General features: G+C 32.5%; 1 protein-coding gene across 2 annotated transcripts in view; it reads right to left on the reverse strand.

Annotated features, from left to right (window-relative positions):
• LOC148628717 (general transcription factor 3C polypeptide 3-like) overlaps window positions 1–15,613 on the reverse strand; it is a 70,262-nt gene that overhangs the window by 49,816 nt on the left and 4,833 nt on the right. For both annotated transcript variants that reach the window (XM_088593061.1, XM_088593070.1), the window contains exons 4-18: window positions 15,457–15,479; window positions 14,913–15,036; window positions 14,002–14,078; window positions 12,852–12,966; window positions 11,844–12,010; window positions 11,250–11,337; window positions 10,702–10,760; window positions 8,254–8,366; window positions 7,718–7,805; window positions 7,037–7,183; window positions 5,713–5,893; window positions 4,149–4,180; window positions 3,193–3,322; window positions 2,339–2,407; window positions 1,128–1,180 (exon numbers count right to left, since the gene is read on the reverse strand). In XM_088593061.1, coding sequence (XP_088449187.1) covers window positions 1,128–1,180; window positions 2,339–2,407; window positions 3,193–3,322; window positions 4,149–4,180; window positions 5,713–5,893; window positions 7,037–7,183; window positions 7,718–7,805; window positions 8,254–8,366; window positions 10,702–10,760; window positions 11,250–11,337; window positions 11,844–12,010; window positions 12,852–12,966; window positions 14,002–14,078; window positions 14,913–15,036; window positions 15,457–15,479 — 1,466 coding nt within the window. The remainder of the gene's footprint in view (window positions 1–1,127; window positions 1,181–2,338; window positions 2,408–3,192; window positions 3,323–4,148; window positions 4,181–5,712; window positions 5,894–7,036; window positions 7,184–7,717; window positions 7,806–8,253; window positions 8,367–10,701; window positions 10,761–11,249; window positions 11,338–11,843; window positions 12,011–12,851; window positions 12,967–14,001; window positions 14,079–14,912; window positions 15,037–15,456; window positions 15,480–15,613) is intronic.

Genomic DNA, 15,613 nt, shown 5'->3' on the forward strand with positions numbered 1-15,613 from the left:
TGTGTGACAGAAAGACAGACAGACAGGCAGACAAGGCAAAAACAATATGTCCCAACACAGTTGAGAGAGACATAATCATGAAGCTAGTTTCAAGTAATCATTCTAAGTGTAACCACTTTAAATACTGAACAATCTCATAAAACCTCTTGTTCAAAACAATAAGGGCAAAGAAAATACAACATTTTACAATTATCAGGGGTTAATTGTATTTTTGGAGAATTTCGCAAGACTTTCAGACTAAAGGCTCCTTGGAGCATGCATCTTTTAACAGAATGTAAGATAACAACAGAAAACTCAAATTGAATCAGATTTCAACTAAATGTTTTTTTACAGGTTTAAATGAAAACTTTAAGTGACCAAAGAAGCCATTTGGGGCATCAAAAGTTGATTCTATCTAGACCTCATTTTGTCAACACGCAGTTTCAGAGGAGTTCACTTTGAAGCTAGTCCAACCAGAAGCTAAAAATGACTCTGGTGCCATCTTACTTACTTCAACAGAAGTGAAATAAGAAGTTTTATATATACATGTTGGGGCTAATATAAAACATTTCTGCAAAACATATTTACAAATATCACTAGAGATATCAGCAATAATATGTTTTGTATAAGATCATTTACAAGCTGTAGTTACCTCAGAAGTCAACATAACAGCAGATTATTTGTACAGGTCTTTAATGTCAACAATACTGTGTTCTTTCAGACAATCTGAACCTTGGTCAATCAGGCTTGGGTTTCATGAAAATCTCAAATTGTGGATTTCCTCAAATATTTCCTCAACTGAGATTTCAACCAATCAGATTGCTTGAAATTGGATATTTGAAGAAGATCTCAACTTGAGATTCTTTTTATGAAACAGGGCCCTGAAGCTTATTATGCCTCTTCCTTCATCAAGTGGAACTAAAAGTCAATCATTTATAAAGGGGCATCCATACATCCTGTTTGCCATGTTTGAAAGAAAAATATAAAATCTATTGGATTTCAATACGTTGATCATAATGTATAGTTTACAAACAATGGACACTAAGGAATAGCAGTAAACTCATTAGACCATTGATTCAGGTCACATCATAATTTGATAAGGTGAGCAACCTCCACCGTAAATCTTGAGAAATTAAATAAATACTCACCCTTACAAAGACATCCCAAATATCGTCTACAGATAATTCTGTCTTCAATGCACCTTTAATGAAAATGATATACATGTAAATCAATTAAAAAATAAACTTTTTAACAATGGATTTGATTCTTATACCTTAGAGTTCCTTAAAATAGGATTCTAAAGGGCTTATATTTTGTAATATATAAATAAAGGAAAGAAACTGTAATTTGATTAACTCTCTAGGTAGATATCTACCCTACATTATACCAGTGTGTCCTGCTTAATTACCATTGAACACCTGTGCTATATTTTTAACATTGTCTTTCTAGTTTGAATAGCTGTCAATTACCCCGTGACTTATGACAAGATTATCATAATTGACACTATACAAACTCCAAAGACAGTTTCCAAAAGATCACACAAGTGTTCTGTGATATTAAAGTAGGACATATAAGAATGATGTAAGGTTGATTTCTACCAAGTAAGCCATTAAAATCACTCAGAACCCATTGTAACATCAACTACCTTGTATCATAAACTTATGCCTTTGTGGAAAGTTTCACTGAAACCCACCAAGAGTTTAAGGAAAGGTTGCAGTTACAGGACATATAAACAAACCAACATAATCATTCCTTCTTACTTCAGAAGAATTTTTACTCAAAAGGTTATCATATCCATGGTTTAATAGATGTAAAATTTTCATCGCTAACTAAGATGCTCAATGTAAAATTCTCATCACAAACAAATATGCTTTATTAGAATCATGAGACAAAAATCCTAAAACTGGATTGATTGATTGATTATTGTTTAACATCCTATGGCAGATATTTCATGTATTTAGAACAAGAATAATTAGCCAATGGAAAAGATCCTGCATCATAATAGACCAACACATTGAGGCTGGTCTTTCTTGTGCTAGCTCATTGAAGCAAATACCAGCAGGTAGGAATGTCACCCCCCTCAGACACATTATTCTGATTCTGAGCTGACCAGTTACACTCTATCCCCTTAAATACTACAGGATTGGTGAAGAAACAGTGATTACCAATTTAGTAGTTTTTAGTGTAATTCGACTGGGGATCCCACCTACAACCTTCTGCCCTTGAGGCAAGCATGCTACCCGGTGACCACAGTAGCAGTTCCAAAACTAAAAACATTTTGACAAAACATGAAAAATATATAACAATCTTGTACCTTTATAGTACCTTCATAAATCTCACATAAAACAAAATAACTTACTTCTGCCCTGTATAAGGTGTTCTGACAGATAATCCAGCTTGTGCTTCTTCGTCTTGAAACTAAATGCAACTGAAAAAGAAAAATCATTAGCATAAAATCAGAAAAATTGGGAGAAAGAAAATCTTAAAATGTACAGATTTTTTATACATTACTTAATTTCAATTAAATTTACCTTATCTGCTTGTGGTATAACAACATTTCATTAAAGATCAATATGAGATCATTGTAACTGGTATAAAAAATTTTGTATGAGATCATTATCACTGGTGCATGTATATACAATTTTCATGGATTTATTCCTCAATATATTTTGGGAAAAAATCCTAGAGAATCTTTTCATTTAGAACTATAAAGTAACCTCCAATAAGGTGCTGTGAGATCTTCTATGACCAGATGCCATTCAGTGAGAGATACACTTAAGTTTCAAATAAATATATACTGTAATTGCTTTTTCATCATGTTCAATTGGAAAAAAAAACTTGCTTTTTTAGGAATCATTCTCCAGAAAAATATAAACAATGAAATCTAACAAAACTGTGAGAACACTCAAAAAACAATTTCTTCCACTTGAAATGGAGTTAAGTTTTGCATGTAAAAAAACCTTTAAGTTGGATTATCTCTCTTGGAGTCCTCTGACAATAACTGTATTTCTTGAAAAATATTTACATATGATGCCCAACCTTCCTATAAAATTTCATCAAAACCTTTGATAGATTTAAGAGGTGCTTATAAGAAAAATGGACAGACAGACACATTGATACCTATATGCCCTCAAAATGTTTTGTAAGGGATATAATAACAAGATATTCCGTGGTTCAACCTGTAACCTGAAGAATTTAATAACAAAAACAAACCTCTTAAAAATGAAGGTGTCGTCAAATCTTTGAACATGTGGCACATGAGAAGTTTACAAGCTTGGACCAGCTCATCATATTTATTCTGGGATAATAGGAGATGACATTTGTGAAGAAGCAAGGTCTGCTCCTATAAAAAGAAAGTACATTGAAGTATTGGTATATTTTTAATCAAACGGAAGGCAAACTGAATAATGTGAAGGTATGAATTTTACCAGCTGCTAATTTTTGTGGGTTATTTATGTGAATAATTTAGAAAGTATCAGTTTTCGTGGTTTCTAAAGAAAATTAGCAATATAAAGTGTAAGAAATCAATTCAGCTAGTGTTTTTTTGCACTTTTACTGTCCACAGCAAAAATGAATATGTTTACAGTGCTTTAAACAAACATGATTAAATGAAAGTATTGTCTAAACAGTGTGTGACAACAAAGATAAACAGGAAATATACAGTACCACCCTTTTTTCTCAAGTGATTTTTTCATACATTGTATATCCATCCTAAGGCCTACTAAAAGTAATTTTTTTGGGTTCTCAAGCCTTTACTTATCTACCTTTAGGGTGTCTTATTACCCATGTTAACTACCATATCAATAAATAAAATACAAAAGCACTACCTTAATTTTTATTCTGGCTAAGCTATGAACAATATAAAAAGCACCATTACTCCAAATTTGGAATAAATTTCTCACTCTCATATTAATTATGACTGACTGATTGATTGTTAGGGTTTAATGCCCAAGCAGCAATATTTCAGCTATATCCAGGCAACACTTATGATTGAAACTGGTGTGAAAATCAAGAAATTAACTTTGAATGGCCCAATGTAATTACATCAGCAACTGATGAAATTATCCATTGTCATAAATTGTTTTGTTAGTACAGGATTCATTGTAACAGTTTTCTCGATTATTACTTTTTATGCAAACAAAATCAATGTTCAATAAACAAAATTTTACCTGCTTTGACAACAAGTGATGATGTGGGTTTTCTGAAATAAACAAGATATTTAAACAAATATTCAAAACATTATTAATTTAATTACAATTAAATATCAATGCAATGGACATGAATAAGGGTGAAAGGTCATACACTATAGGAGCAAAACAAAACTTTTCATTCTCATTGTTAAAATTTTACCAGGGCAAAAACATAAAAGTAAATTGAGACCCTGACCTTTGACATTGGCAAACTAGAGGTTTGTACACTTTCCTAAGGACAAAGTGTTTCAAGAACATCTGACATACTGCCTCAAAAAACAAGTTTTGCATATAAAAAAAATATTGATAAATGATACGATCAAAACGTTTTTAGAAGGTTGAACTAGATAATACAGCTATTCCTAAGGAGGTTTAAAAACAGATATATGATAGATTAATATAACTTAGAGCATTTGGCTAAGGCATGTAAAGATGTAAATTTTACTTTTTGGGAAAGCTTTTACTTGTCTTGTCTTTTTCAACATAATTAAATTGTAGCTAATGTACACTGTGTATCCTTAAGTTTTACTTATTATTGCAAAATCATAGGTATTGAAAATTAACAGAAAAATGTTTATGACCAAAAGAAGTTTAATTTAAGGTTCAAATCTGTAAGTCCCTCAGACATTTCATTTGATTACATTCTACTTCAGAAATTCCTGTGCAGTGATGTGATTTGCAGGAATTTTGGAAATTTTGAATGTTTAAAATACATTCAATTGATAAAAGACAAGCATTCAGTAAATTTGCATAAGTTAAGTTCAAACAATTTTACCAGTCTTGATGCTGTTCATGCGTTTCATTAAATTAACTTTTATTTCTAGCTAACAAAAAGTTACAGACCACAAATTTGATCATAGTTTTACATCCAGTTGTTACATATGCAAGACAAAAAACAATGTAAAATGTAGATTGCACACAAGCATATGAAATTGGTATTTTGCAAGAGTTATTGTTCTTGATTTGGTTGATTTTAAAGGGTGATGAGTGTATAGTGTTCTCTATAATAAATATCTATATACATGTAAAAAGGACTACAGTTACTTTCAAATGTGTTCATTGAAAAAGCATAGTTTGTTCTGCGTTAGTGTTGCACTTAGTATCACCTCTACAGGATACTATGATAGGACAATGTGGCAACTGTGAAAAGAGTAAAGACTTTCGTAAACTCTTGTTTCAGATGTATCCTACAGATCAATTGGTCAAATACCATCAGCAACAAGGAACTATGGGTAATTATAAAACAAATAGCTGAAGATAAAGAACTTTTGCAAAGATGATGTAGGTGGGTAAGCCACACTTTAAGAAAACCACCAACAATGCAGAAACCCCAAGAAAAAAAAGGAAGAGGTAAACCTTGCTCCACATGGAAAAATGGGAAAGAGCTGGAATGAGTATGAAAGAACAGCACAGGACAGAGTTGCATAGAGGCCACTTGTTGGTAGCCTACGCTCCAGGAGGGGTAAAAGACCAAAGTAAGTAAGAAAATATCATCTCAACCACTGGCAGTGTCCAAATTTATATGAATTGGTACTTAAACTACCTTGTGACAGAGCTTTTAAAGCATCATCATGTTTTCCTAACTGCTGATGTAACTTGGCCAGAGACATTCTAGCTCCTACATGTGAAGGAGCCATATCAACTACATGGGTAAAAGCTGTCACAGCTGCTTCAATCTCCCTCAAGTTCTCCAGACACTCAGCATACTTAAGCCATACAGCAGGCTGAAAAAAGACAATAAAAATCCAAGGGTAAGATTCCTAACGACCCATAAAATAACATGTTGGGGGGAAATTAGAGTTATATCTGAAAGTGTCTGAGAATTCCGTTTCTCACACTTAATGGCAGTGTTTAACACTAAAATTCTATATTTTATAAACAATTTTTTATAAAAAAAATTCCCCACAAATACAAACTTTGTTGCAATCGTTCTTTCCTTGGTTCCCTTGATTACTCTTTTATATGTTCAGGATTCTTTCTTAACTGTAAGTGTTTGTAAGAATCAGGCAAAATGGGAAAAATCAGAAACATGCATGTCAAAACCCCACCAATCTGACTATGTAATATCACTCATGGTTCTTTTCTCTATTTGAAAAGACCATTATTTGATCTCTGCATCACTGGCTTAGTGCAGAATTTTTTTCAATAGAATCTTAGAAAAATGGGATTTTTGACAGAGTTATCTGACCATAACATGTTCATTTTCAGTGCATTTCAATAAAATTGTAACTCAATGGGCCAACATGATATGGAAAATCTTGTTTGTTTTCCTTGATTCTGATGGTGCAAATAGTCAAATTAAACTATCAAAACCATTTTTCATCCACTGTGTGATTCTTACAGAGACTGACACTTAATATCTGTTTTAGAAGTATTAAAGTTGACATAAAAGTTCATAAGTGCTTTTCCATACTCAGAGTGATGACCAATAAAACTCTTTTGAATTTTTTGTGAACCAAAAATGAATATTTTGGAAAAAGTTCGAACCATTTTAAGTTGACTATGCAATTATATTGAAGCACTTCATTGAAGAAAGACTTACAAATTTCCAGGTATTCATTTTGGCAGAACATAGAAGTCTGCTGTGACTTATCAAAATGAAATGTTCCAAAGTCAGCTAACCAGTGACTATTAATGCCCATTCAGAGCCATAATGTGGATAAATACCATATCAAAACCCAGAATTAAGGCATTTTAAGCAGTTGTAAATGGGCAAACAGCTACAGCTACCATTATCATGTCCCTCTATTGATTACAGCTAAAGACAATAAAATATCAACAAATGTAAATGAAACACTTCAATGTATTTTTTTAAAAAAAAAAGCCTCTTCATAATATTCCACATCACTGTTCTATTCTTCACTTACTAGTGAGTATGCCTCAGACTTGACAAGTTGTTCCAGGATTGTTTTCGCCTCTTCATTACATCTAATGTCCATGTATGCTTCAGCAACATCTAAAAACAGGTCCCCATTTTCTTCAATGTCTACGTGGAAAACTGGTTGCACAACATCCTTAAACGTAAATAAAATAAACTTTAACAGGAGTTTAGAGTAGTATTTTTTTTTTCCAATTAAAACAGTTTCTTTTCACTATCAATATGTTTGTATTAAATATACGTAAGAGCTTGTTCTGGATAAACCTGGAGCAAGTAACGGTAATTTTGTACCATTCATATCTTTTTTCTTAAAGAAAAATTGTATAATTTTCTCTAATATTGATTTGCACTAAAAAAAGTACTTTCAAAGTGTATGGATTTGCCGTTTTAAATATTCCTTTTGACTATTACCTAGAGTATGTCAGTTCAGTAAGGGCTTTTCCATTAAAAGATGTGTCCTGTGGGCAGAACACCCACGATATAAAGGGATGCCACAAACACATTGAAATTAAGATGCAATACATTTGTCTTATGAGAAAAATTCAAAATAACCCTCACCAACACATTAATAAACCAACTGCTTCCTGCCCCAAAGCGACATTTTTTTCTGAAATAGCTCTGTGTTATTACCGTTACTAAAAGAAATAACTAATAGAATTACATATACTACCTTGACTAATTCTGTAAGTTTCAAGTTTATCATTGACACAGATAACTTGGTACAGAGATCAATTGGAATCATCTCTGGACATTTACAACTGAAACAAAATCATGATATTACCATGCTGGAATACCAAAATAAAAATTATTGTTCACAAGTCTGTACATTCCCAGACTTCAATTTACAAAATAAACATTTTTATTGTAGTTCTTTTTTCATTCATAAGAAATTTAGTGTAGAAACAGTTCCCCTGTAATGGGTAAGATATAGATCTTTTCATCAAATGACAATACTACATGTATATCTACAGGTACTACCATTCTTTACTATTGCCATAATTAATATATTCAACTAACTTTTTTTTTTATTTGTTTCTGAGATTCAAAGATGGAGAGCTACTCTGTAGAAATTCAGACTAAAACTAGGTCTGCTTTTTTTAATTGTAAAGTTGACTCTGCTGACATATATTTAATCAGAACCTTGTGAAAATTCTCCACTACACAGAAATATCTCCACAAATGTATCTAATTACTAGATTTATTTACCCAGTAAGTTGTATATCTCCTGACAGTATCTTCTTCACATCTATAGAGTTAAAAGATGACCACTCTTCACCAGTGCTTGTTGTAAAAGTTACTCCACAGTTTTTGACTATTACCTAGAATTTTCCAGGAGATTTTAAAGATAATTAACCCAGAAAAGGTACCTACATAATATTTTTTACCTACATAGCACTCATTGGTATGAGCCGTTAACAGCCATACAGTTTTCAAGTTTGATATCATGTCACTTGTGTACCAAGTTTCACTGTGACGTGAGCCCCATTTTAAAGAAAATTCTTTCAATATAAACCCATCATGAATGTGTTGAAAGACGATGAATGGATGAATGTGAGGATAAGCATGAAATTGCATGCATTGTTGCATTAGAAATACCCCCACTCGTACAGGAAATTGATATTGGACAGCACCTAAAATCACTTACAATGTATACCTCATCTATATAAAGGAATACACTACATTTGAGAATAATCCATCCACTTGGAGCCAAGATGTTTGTTACAAAAAATTTCTCTATCATTTCATATGGCAAAAAAAAAGACAAGGTCCAATGAAACAAGAAGTTGATATCTGATAGCATCTATTTAGCTTACAACTTATGTCCAATCTACACAAAGCCACACATCAAATTTGAAACCAATCCATCCATTAGGAGCTGACATAATTGTGAGAAAATTCAGATAGGCAGAAGGATGGAATGAGGGAGGGATAATATAAAGGACGGACAAGGTGATTTCAATATACCATCAACTCATTGAGTGGGGGGTATAATGTGAAGATTGTAATTTTGTATGCCTCCAGTTCCCTTATTGAGTTAATGAGTGAGGCTTGAAAAATATAATGTACTAGTACTATACACAAACTGCCTGCAATTGAGGGTGGTATACTGGATTACCACATGAAGGAAGAATATCGACCGAGAGGTAATCCAGGGCGATATTCTTTCCTGAGTGTGGTGATCCAGTATACCACCCTAAAGTGCAGGCAGTATGTGTTATATTATACTGAATAACTTTTTAACCATTATACCACCCTTCTATTGATAAACAAATAAAAGATCCATTGACTTAATATTTCTCATTGTGACATGTTTTGTTTTCCTCTGCAAAACCATTCTTAAAAAATGTTGGTCTCCTATTCATTCTGGTAGTATGGTGAGCAAGTGAATTTTCATGAAAATGTCAAAAGTGCCCACATTTTCAAAGGATTAAAATAAGTAAAATTTTACCTGGAAATGAACGAGAGAAAAAATGCTTTCAGTAGGTAGGGTTTCTAATGAGTTGGTTGATAAAAAGCAAATCAACACTTCTTTAGCATCATTGTTTGCCGTAAGTTCATTAATTGCATCTTCATTAACCTCGGCAAAAGCCATTGTAACTGTCGTCTGGTGTTTTGTTTTGGGCAGAAATTAGAAAATGTACAGTAATACCGGACTGTGCAACAGTAAGGACAAGATATATTTCTGGTCAGAGCGGGTGGTATACTGGAGTACCACTTATCCTTTTATCCAATCAAAATTCTAGAATTAAACATGAAGTATAATATATGTAAATAAATGATCTGCAGGGTAACTTACAACAATCATACTTCAAAGAAACCCTTGACACATATGTCTTGACATCACCCACAAGCCTTGACACATGCCTTGACATCACCTACAGACCTTAACACATGTGCCATGAAGTCATGTACATGCCTTTACACATGTGCCAATATGTGAGCCTTGCCATCACCTACATGCCTCAGTCACCTGCATGCCTGGACACGTGCCCTGACATCACCTAAATGCCTTGACACATGTGCCCTGACATCACCTACAGGGCTTGACATAAGTGACTTGATATCACCTTCACACCTTGACATCACATACATGCCTTGACACAAGTGCCTTGATATAACATATTTCATCCAAATGAAAAGTATAGAGAAACCTGTCTACATGGAACCCATCAGGGACTGATGAATTCATTTCCTTCAGACAGATGTTCAGTTTACACAGGTTTAAGCTGTATAAATACATGTAGTCCAAACAAAGAACTGTCATACCAGTTTGGTTAAAACAGGTTTCTAAGTTATTCAGCATTGGGTTAAGACCCATTTCACTGTACTTTATAGTTTGATTAACTGAGTGACAGGTCATAAACTATGGTTCTGTAACTTTCAAGTCACAAAAATTTGTCATTTTATATAGTGAACCCTGCCCAAACTGAACTCCTTTTGGACTGTAAAAATGGTTTGATTTAGACAGTTGTATGGTTTACAAAGATTTCTAAAAAAATGTCTGCTTAAGACAGGTTTTCAGATTATCCAGAGTTTGGTTTAGACAGGTTTCACTGTACTAATACAAACAATAAATATTCAAATCAATATCAGAACTTAACAAAACTTTTTCCCATATCAGTTACACATGCATGTTTATATAGACTGCCTTACCTGTATAGTTTGAATAAACTGTCTCTCTGTCAGCAAGAGTTCAATATACAGGTTTACATCTATAGAAAACAGATTATAGAATTATTTTTTAATTATTATTTAATTGATAATGGACTTAAAACAGAATTTAGTCAGCTACTAATTTTTTCTAAAGAGGATTTTTGGTACTAATTTTTACTGTTACAAGATGATTCATTATATGATGTATGATTTTAACTAACTTTTATACTTATTTATGATAAAAAAAAGTGTTATTTATGACAAACATCAAACTAGGTGATACCCCCTGCTCCCTTTCCTAGAAACCATATTAGAAAACCCCAAAAGTCTTTCAGATGGAAAAAAAAGAGGCGCATAATGGCATCATGGGATGAAAACTGTGAAAGTTACTTCAATTCTATTCAGCAGATTCAGAGAAGTCGCAGATGAGAAATAGGAATTGAAGAACAGATTAACAAAATAAAAGGAAAAAAAATAGAAAGAGGAACATCTTAGTCACTTTGCAGATGGCTTTATAATTAATATTTAGTTAAGCTTCATTAACTCACCTTCAGAAGTAACATATTCTGGGTGAGATTCAAAGGCATTCTTCATTGTACTGAGGGCTAACTCCTTATCTCCCATCTCATAGTAAGACTAAAAATGTGTTTAAAATAAATGTGGAACATATTTTACTCCAAACAAATAGCTTGACAATATCACATTATATACCCCTCTTTTTTAATATTTGAATTCCTATACTCTGAAATGAATATCAGAAAGCAATGAAATATGTGAAGAAATTTCCTTCAAAGATGACACTGCTACAAATAGTTACAAGTAAAAGAATTCCTCCAAGGGTTTTGATTTGAATAAGAATCTACAGATAAACATAGATAGACAGGTTATCATATATCATAGCAAGTCCATCAAAAAGACTGGCATATAATAAGCTCCATTAAATATATTAACTATCACTAAAAAAGTTAACAAATACTTTTTTATTTGGCTCTTTCATACAAACTAATATCTACAAGCCTACTGATTGAAGGCATTTCAGCAAAAAATTATTAAAAAAAAAAAATTGTTTATATAAAACCTCACTAAAGTACTTCTTCCGTTTTTTTATTTTTTTTTTTTTTAACCATGTCCTATAATTGTACCTTGGTTACAGATCTAGCCAGTTGAAGATATTTTTCAGCCTCATCTTCAGGCAGATTCTTCAGTATGACAATGTACCCTGCTAAAGCTCTTTTGTAATCTCCAATCTCTTCATACAGTCGACAACGTTCATACATTGTGTTGGTGTTATTTGGGTCAGCTTTAATGGCTTAAATAGTTTTAAATGATAACAAAAAATTGAATATGGGTACTTGAACAACGACAACCATATAAAATACACAAACAAATGTGCCACATATGGTAATCATATGATTATCATATGATTCATATATGTTAATTTTCGCTTGAAAACATATGATTATCATGTGTTTGTAAAAAAAAAAACATATGTTAACCATGCAATAATCATATGTAAACTGAAACAAATGATCATCATATCATGCTTGTTTCATACAATTATCATATGTAGCAAACCACACGGTTCTCATGTGTGGCCTTCTTCGCTGTAAATCTTGACTACCAAATTCTTGTAGAATCTAGATGAAAAAAACTAATGAAGTGATACTATTATATAACTTTTATTAACAGACCCAACAGCTCATTTATAAAAATATTATTCCTTAGACTGTCATGTACAAGATTTTTTTCTCTGCTCTAGACATATTTCTCTATTAGAAGTCATATAATTTCATGGTCTCGTGGTCTGACAGTGTAGGCTAATACACAAATGAACCATTTATTCAGCATGTTAGTTATATGATCAATTGATATACTGATACAATTGTCTATGATTGTACAACAAGTCATATTGTATGTCTATGTATTGAATCATAAATACTGTGCGTTCCTGCCCACATGGGCCAATCAATAAAATACTTGATACATCGAACTGACATATGATGTGTTGTTTCTGCATCAAGTCTCTTCACTTGTTAGAATTTTAGATATCTTTTTTACCCCAGATTTTTAAATGCACCCATCCATTTTTTTTTAAGAAATACCCTTTTTACTCACAGTTAATTGACTTCAACATAATGATAAAATCTCACCATTAGAGTAACATTTGATAGTCTGATTTACATCGTTTTTATCAAGAGACATTTCTGCCAGTCGTATCCAGGCATCAGCATCAGTGGGCTTCAAATAGGCAGCTATCAAATTGAACTAAAATAGAACACAACCAAAATATGTGTGGTACCGTAACTATATATGGCAACAAAGAACTCTACTGTAAAACAATATTATATGACATGTCAAACATTCAACTTAAATTTAGTTTGATAAATTAAAAAGGATTTAATTCAGATAATGTAACTTTGTACTCATTTACACTCTCCAAGTAAAATTCTACAGGTGTAACTCTATGCACCATTAAAACTGATTTGTTCAATGTGTAATAGTTTTCCTTTCCTCTTATGTCTACCCCGTACTTGACTTTTTATGAGCAACTCAGTGGGTGTTTCTAGAAAAGCAGAGGACACTTACCCTACCTGTACACCTGGTACATGCTCCCAGTTTTTAGTGGAGTCCGAGTTGCTCATTGGCTTTTTGTTGCTTTGTACATGTTGTTTTAGTTTCTTTATGTTTTTTGTTGTGTTAGTCTGTTTTCCATGTCTGGTCTTTGTCTCTGAATTACATTCCTTTGATTTCCACTAGAATCTTGGTTCCCTTGATTACTCTTTGTACATATTTACATTCTCAAAGTAAAATTCTATAGGTTACAACTAATGGTACAAACAGTAGACTTCTTGTCACCCAACTCATTTACATGTCTGGCTCAATTAAGTCATTACTTTTTCTATACAAGACTGCATGCAACAGCAGCCTTTCCAATTTCAAAATCTTTGGCACAACTCGACCTAAAATACTTCAAACATAAGAGTCCTAATCCTGACTATTTCAACAGTGTAGTTTAACACACATGGTAATCAATGATTTCAACATCTTTGCATTTTAGTTGATTGTTCTTTCATGACTGATACTTTCATAAAATTGTAAATGCAGATTAATGCAAGCCTCTTCATACTGACTATGATGTCAAGGATAAAACAACACCAGTTTTTAAGGTCCTGACAAAAAACACTCCCAGAATCATTAGTTCACTGGGATACTTGTGATGATTTCTGTCTTGAACAACAAATCTTGCATTTTTTCTACTGAACATCATTATGGTATCTGCTGTAAGTGAAATCAACAAACCTGCATAGCCTTATCTTCATCACCTAATTCTTCATAAATCATACCAAGTGTCTGGAATGGTTGCAGTGCTTTGGGAGCTAAAAATAAATAGGAACTAGAAAAAGTATGAGTAAAGCTTACTGAAGGATACCCCTTGCTCCCAATTCCAGTAACATTATTGTTAAAATACAAACGAAATCATCATAGAGGAAATTGATGATGCTTAAGGAGGTAGACCTAGGGTAAGGGACACAACTCATACAAATCATTGGAACATTTGCATTCAGCATTTTACATCAATCTCATGTACACATCAAAGTAACTTGGTCTGATTTCATTCCGTTTCAAATGAAAGCTTGAAAGACTTTAGTGAAATTGAATGTAATACAAACATATCACTGACTTCATGAGTTACATCCCTTACCCTAGGTCTACCTCCTTAAGTCACAATATGGGAAACCTATTACATAACAATACAATAAAGCTTCTGTCAAAATATTCAGTGGCTGCAACAGTACTATAACAAAATAGTCATGGATGCACAAACAGACAGACAGACACCATGATCCTTTATACGTGTACCTCCTGTAAAGTGAGAGTATAAAAAAGAATGTAAGGAGGTGGTAAAAAAGTGTTTATAATATACAGTTAAATTAATCATATTGGTATAATCAAACATGTATTTCAAAAAGACTTGAGCAAACTTGACTTACATTTGGCAATATATGCAGCTGATGAAAGGTTACTTCTCAAAACGAATAGAGCATATCAAAATTTGCAATCTAATATGAATGGTATTTTTGTATTTGAACCCAAAAATTTAAATATTTACTATGCTTATACACTACTATAAAGAAAATTCTAATAATGATTGGTTTATATAACTTTTGTGCTTATCTAAGGTTTGAAATGAGAGATTCATCAAAACCTACCTGTCCTAATAATTTCTGAGCACATAGAAATGGCTTCATCATGTTCACCTTTAGCAAACTTCATGTTAGCCTCTCCCATTAATCCCTCTAAATGTTTGGGTAAGTCTGTCATTTTTTTCCTAGCCTGAAATTTGAAAATACAAGTATCTGGACAACAGTGAAGCCACATATATGTATTTGACTTGTAGTTTTGAGTACACTTACATTTGGAAAGGATATAAAACAAAAAATATTAAAACACAAGATGTTCCACAGACTTTAAAATCTTTCTTAATTGGTTGAACCCCAAAAAATTCTATAGTACTGATAATGAACTAAAATTTTGACTTCTATTCTCTTTGATAACACCATTCAAATTTATCAAAGTTCACAAAAATTAATATGCCCAATGTGGGTCTTTGAGAAATCCTGTCAATCCCATCTTACATCTCTCTTGTAAAATTCAGAAATGTTGCTTTTCCTGAACAAATAATACTGATTTTTTTTCAGTCAAGCCTGGAAGGACCAACCATTTTTCATGAACTCTGATTGATATGGTACAAACCTTTCTAGGTTGCTTCCCTTTTCCTGCAAAATACAAAAAAATAATGTTATAGTTAAGATCACATTACTGACTATATTCACAAAGTCTAGAATTTTCTTTTTTTGTTTAAGGGCATTATGTAAATTTGTGATGACATGTTTTCAAAATGTTGCAAGTA

Source organism: Perna viridis, chromosome 1, assembly GCF_037379345.1.
Source record: "Perna viridis isolate PV_CMFRI_1.1 ecotype Kerala chromosome 1, ASM3737934v1, whole genome shotgun sequence".
Taxonomy (NCBI): Eukaryota; Metazoa; Mollusca; class Bivalvia; order Mytilida; family Mytilidae; genus Perna; species Perna viridis.